The sequence below is a fragment of the Hemitrygon akajei genome, chromosome 2 (assembly GCF_048418815.1).
Source record: "Hemitrygon akajei chromosome 2, sHemAka1.3, whole genome shotgun sequence".
In the NCBI taxonomy this organism is placed as follows: Eukaryota; Metazoa; Chordata; class Chondrichthyes; order Myliobatiformes; family Dasyatidae; genus Hemitrygon; species Hemitrygon akajei.
In genome coordinates, this window is record NC_133125.1 from 178612883 (window position 1) to 178618882 (window position 6000).

General features: G+C 47.9%; 1 protein-coding gene across 1 annotated transcript in view; it reads right to left on the reverse strand.

The window, feature by feature from the left end:
• The window catches only part of LOC140718815 (uncharacterized), a 212423-nt gene extending 210034 nt beyond the window's left edge, over window positions 1–2389 (reverse strand). The window contains exon 1 of the mRNA XM_073033001.1: window positions 1735–2389. Within this exon, the coding sequence (XP_072889102.1) occupies window positions 1735–1861 (127 nt within the window). The 5' untranslated portion in view covers window positions 1862–2389. The remainder of the gene's footprint in view (window positions 1–1734) is intronic.
• Between the last annotated feature and the right edge of the window lie 3611 nt (window positions 2390–6000).

Here is a 6000-nt window from a genome sequence, read left to right on the forward strand (position 1 = left end):
GACAGTAGGTACAGAAACCTGAAAGCACGTCTCACCGGACTCAACAACAACTTCTATACCACCACTATGAGACACTGAAACAAAAACTTCACACCATCTTAAAAGTTCCTAACCCCGACAGTTAAACTAATCAATCCTGACTTACCCCACCTCCATCTATTACCTCTGTCACTGGACTGCACTGTAAACCACTTTTTATAAAGCTGTTTACTTGGTGAAGAGAGGCTGGAATTTATGTATTTATACATATTTTTTCTGTATCTGTACTTTAATCAATGAATTTACTTTTGTATCATTCATTATTTATATAATTATTGAATACTTTTCCTTTAGAGTCATATTCATAGAACACTATAGCTCAGAAACAGGCTCTTCAGCCCATCCTGACAATACTGAACCATTTAAACCTAGTTTCATTAACTGCACCCAAACCATAGCCCGCCACACCACTCCCATCCATGTACCTCTCCAAACTTCTCTTGAACATTGAAATAGAAATCACATCCACCACTTGCACTGGCCGCTCATTCCACACTCTCACCACCCCTGGGTGAAGAAGATTCCCTCATGTTCCCCTTGAACATTTCACCTTTCACCCTCCTCATGACCTTCAGCTGTAGTATCACCCAGCCTCAGTGGAAAAAGCCTGCTTGCATTTACCCTATCTCTACCCCTCATAATTTTGTATACCTCTATTAAATCCCCCCTCAGTCTTCTACATTCTAGGGAATAAATTCCTAACCTATTCAATCTTTCCTTATAACTCAGGTCCTCCGTCCCAGCAACATCTTTATAAATTTCCTCTTTCAATCTTCTACATCCTTCCTGCGGTAGGTGACAAAAACTACACACAATGCTCCAAATTAGGCCTGACCAATATTTTATACAACTTCAACATAACATCCCAACTCCTGGACTCAATACTTTGATCTCTGAAGGCCAATGTTCATGTCTCGCCAGCACAGAAACAGCAAATTCACAGCAACACACACAAAATGGTGGAGGAACTCAGCAGGTCAGGCAGCAGCTCCGGAAATTAATGAGCAATAGACATTTTGGGCTGAGACCCTTCATCACGACCTTTTGTGTTTACAGCAAATTCCGAATACATGTTAATATTTATGGCAAATAAATTCGCTCCAGAATCCTTGAATAGTTCCCTAGAACGATAAGATGGAGACTTGACCTGACAATTGACCTCATCATGCCCTTTCACCTCACAGTCTGCTTGCACTGAGCTTTCTGGGGAACTGTAACACTTCATACCTCATTCCGTTGTTGTACATATTCCTTTGTACCACCTCAATGTACTGATGTCGCGGGAGTTCAGTATGACATGTAAAAGAAAAGTTTTATATGTCCCTCCAATTTACCATTACAGTCAGGGTCTGGAATTGAACTGAAAACCCCGAACACTACCTCCTTCTCTCTCTCAGCTGGCACCAGTGTGTTGTGTTTATTTGTTCATGTAAATTGTGTCTCATTTCAGTCAGGTGAACAAATGATCTTTGTCATGTTTGTAATGTACTGTGCTGTTAAAAAAGCGAATGGCCGTGTCATTTATTTATACTCTGTATACTTATGCCTCGGACAACAGACTTCAGCTTGCAAAGCTGCAGTTCCCCAAAAGAAAAAGCTTGTTCAGTCAGCAATCTGTTGTGGTGACAGCACAGTCTCCGAGCGCGGAAATGGAGACTGTGGCTCTCGGATTCACATCTGAAGTCATTCCCTTACCTTCGGCACCGACCACACCAAGCTGGAGCAGAAGCGAGAAAAGGTGAACGAGTGAAAATATCCGGAGACTGAGAAGCGACATAAACTTCTCAACCCGGGGTTGACGATTCTTGGGTCCGACGCTCATCCGATCCACGCCTCTTCCCGACCGATCGGTGCCGGACCTGCTCCGGGATACTGACCCCGTTCGCTGGCGGACAGGGAGCAGAGGAGGGTCCGCACACCGGGTCACGGAGCTGGGGCACGATTCCGCATCAACAAAGACTCAACACGGGCTCAACTATCCCAAGTGAATTCGTAACATTTAGCCTGTTTAGTAAAATCACTCATTTCTGTTCCGGGTTTAATGGTTGCTCTCTGACGTTATTTTGAGAAGAGGGGAGCAAGTATCGACATGCACGTACACAAAATGCCAGAGGAACGCAGCACGTCTTCCTCTCCGGGGATCTCCGCCCCGATTAAGCTCCCCCCTGCCCTGTAGCAGAATGAACCCAGACTGTGGTTCTTCCTGACAGAGTCTTAGCATCGCACCGAGCTTCAGAGTGTCCGTCATCAGCATTCCCTTCGGGACCTCTCCCTCTGCTGGGAGACCAACAGCTTTCCAGCAGACCAATGCGAATCCGTCACCTAACTTCCACACGCACCTGATGTAGCTACACACGATCAGGATGAGGGTGACATTGTGAATGTTTTTGGCCCTGTTATCAGCGATTTCTGCATTGTGACCCATCTGACCCACTCCTTCATGGATCCCCAGATGAACCTGGAGACATTTCCAAGCTGGAGGAGAGGGAGTGTGGGGGGTTTGGGGTCAGGTGTGGAGATGTGGTCTACACCTGTGCCAGGTACAGCAATCCTGAGAGCACCTCACACCTGATGACCAGGTTCTTCCCAGTTATTGATGGGGAGTGACCTCCACACAGTCCCAACTTCTGTTTGACCGTCCCAGTCCACTGCAGACAATTCTTGTTTACACCCTGGCTCCTAGGAACCAGATCCCCAGCATGTTCACGAATTTGATGGTGAAGGGGACACTGGATTGGTCAGGCCAGTTGCTGAAGAGCATGGCCTCACTCCTTGTGTGGTTAACCCTGGCCCCTGATGCCAACTTTAACTGGTTGCAGATGCTGATCAGTCTGAGAACTAGCCTCGGATCAAAGCAGAAGTTGGTAACGTTGTCAATGTACAAGGTTTTTACCTGGATCCCCTCCACTGCCCAGCAACGTCACCCTCTTCATCATGATTACTTTGGCAAGGGGTTCTATATAACACACAGGAGGGGGGGGGGAATGGAAAACCAGTCTGACTCCACACTTGTTCCCTGCCTCTCCTTCCCACCCGTTGATTTGTACTGTACTACAGACATCTCTATAGAGCAGCTGGATACAATTCCTGAAACCCATCTCAAAGACTATTTTGGAGAGTACGTCCATCACTTGTGAATTTGAAATTCTGAGGACAGCCCTTCTGCAGGTCCAGAATGATCAGGCAGGCATCCACTCCCCCCATCCGACACGTAGGCATGACATGTCTGACAAGGGCAAGGCTGTCAAAGATCCTCCTGTGGGTACAGCACAGCTTTGGACTGGGTGGACACCTGTCCCAGAGCAGACGACCCTGTCCTGGCCTTGGACATGATCTTGTAATCTACATTCAACAGTGAGATAGGCCGCCAACTCCTGATGTCATCCCTCTCCCTATCTACTTGTAGATGACGGTAATGATGCCCCTTCCTGTGGCATCTGACATGCTGCCAGCCAGAAGCACAGTGTTGTACACTTCCAGCGAGTATGGTCCCTTTCAGTCCCACAGAGCCGAGTATAACTCAGCCGGTAAGCCCTCGCACCTGAGAATTTTATCCGAGTGGAAGGAATGGATGGAGCCAGTCAGCTTCTCCAAGGTCAGCAGTTCGTCCAGACTTTCCATTGAGGACAGGAGGTTCTGGGAGGCTGTGCTGTCCGTGACCTCTCCGTCATAATGACTGACATCTGCAGACCCTCGACATGTCCACCTGTGAGGAAGCTACTGAGCTGCCCTCTTCCTCAGTGCTGAGGGTCACAGATACCCACTGTGAGACTTTCAGAACAAGAAGTGTGAGCATTCCTCACACTGTTCCATGGTGTGGACCCTGGGTTGGAAGGTGATCTTGGAGGATTCAGCAGGAAGAGCTGGGTTGCCTGCCTTTCACCTCCTATAAGTCCTCCCTGTGGTGAACTACATATACCCGTCTGGACACGCCCCCTGATGACTGCTCCGGTGGCTCCTCCCACAGACCGATACCTCACTTTTACGTCTCAGAGTGAGTTATTGATGGTGCATCACTCCCCTCACGTCCATCCCCTTTGACTGCAGCAGGAGAAGTTGCTCCAACTCTGTCTGGAGTTTGCACAGTTCCCTCTGATCCTGTCCTGCTCTCTGAACCCCTTTGCAGACACTCTTCACCCAACCAGACAGACAAACCATGGGACACCATTGTGACCTCCTGCAGTAGTTGTGGATATGTAGCAGCACAGACTCTCGTGACAAAGTCACATCAGCCTTGACCTTGGCGACACACATCACACAGTTTTCTTCACACTGTGCTTGTCCAAAGAGCCTGTTTGTATCTCCACGCTTGAGTTCTGGAATCACAGGTCTCAGTCTGAACTGTCACGCCCACAGCCTTGGTAATCTGCCTGAGGTACTGCAGTTGGTCCCCCAATGTGTGAGGTGATGTGGTGGTGTGTCTGGGGGGAGATTGGTCACTGTTCCTCCTCCATCATCCTGCTCCAGTTGACCCACACCCTCTGTCTCTCTGAACGGGGGGGGGGGGGGGCGCCGGGCGCTTGTCTGCTCCCGGAGTCCAGGTGTGGGGTGGGGGTGGGGGTCTACTGTCCTTTCTACAACCCCTGGTTTCCCAAAGCTGGTATGTATTGGACACTGTGCTGCTCCCTGTCTACTGGAGCTGGGTGCTTATGGCATCTGCCTGCCCCCAATCTCCTGAGGCAGGGGTATTTAGCAGAATACCTTCCCCATCCTTTTGCCCGTTGGTTCCCTTCCAAATTAACCTCTCCTGTTTGTCACTTCCTCTGCCCGTGTCATCAGTTTCTACAGGGGGAGGGGTAGGAGATTGAGGTGGTCACAGTTTCCTCAGTCTCGTTTCCGTGCCGGCTGTGGCTTCTGTGCTGGCGGTGACACGTCAGCATTTTCTGGTCATTATTGGTGTCAACTGCCCCTTATTGCCTGAGTGCAGATGCCAGCACATTTTGGAATCAATGCCAGCAAGATCAAGGAGATGACTGGTGACTTCAGGAGGAAACCAGAGGTGAATGAGCCAATCCTCATCGGGGGATCAGAGGTGGAGAGGGTCAGCCACTTTAAATTCCTTGGTGTTATCATTTCAGAGAACCAGTCCTAGGTCCAGTATGTAAGTGAAATTTTGAAGAAAGCACGGCAGAGCCTCTACTTCCTTCAAAGTAAATGAAGATTCAATGTGGCATCTAAAACTTTGACAAACTTCTATAGATGTGTGGTGGAGAATATCTCATATTCACAATATTTATTGTTTGTTTGTTTGCTTATTTATTTATTTTTCCTTTTTTATTTGCAGAATTTGTTGTCTTTTTCTTGTCCTGTTGGGTGGGGTCTTTCATGATTCTATTGTGTTTCTTGTATTTACAGATTATGCCCGCAAGAAAACAAATCTCAGGATTGCATATGGTGACATAAATGTAATTTGATAGCAAATTTATTTTGAACTTTGGTGTTGAGACCCTTCTTCTGGACTCCTTCCTGTTCTCAGTCTGTTTAAGGGTCTCACAATTGAAACTTTAACTATTTCACCTTCCGTAAATGCTGCCTGAATTGTCAGGTGCTTCCAGAATTGTCAGTTTTTATATCATGATATCTCTCCACAAGCTCCATCTCCACAGTGGGATGATCTGTTCTAAGCTGGAGACTTCCTGCATGAATCTGCCTGTCCCAGCTGCACAGTTTCACTTCTTGGTACAGACCCAGGGTGCTACTGACTCCTATGGCTCAAAGGGTGACTCAGCTCTGGGTTCAAGTCGGACGCCAGGGACGAGCATGAAGTCCAGGCCCAATGGTTTCAATTGTGCAGTGAGGGTGTGTTGCTAATTGTATGTGCTGACTCTCAGATCTGACATAACCCAAGGTCTTGCGTCCTTTCCGGTCGATGTGAAAGAGCCAATGGTGCATCTTGAGGAAGAGAGCACAATGAAACCAGCCCTGGATCAACTTCACTAAAGCAGATGATCTGGTTACGTT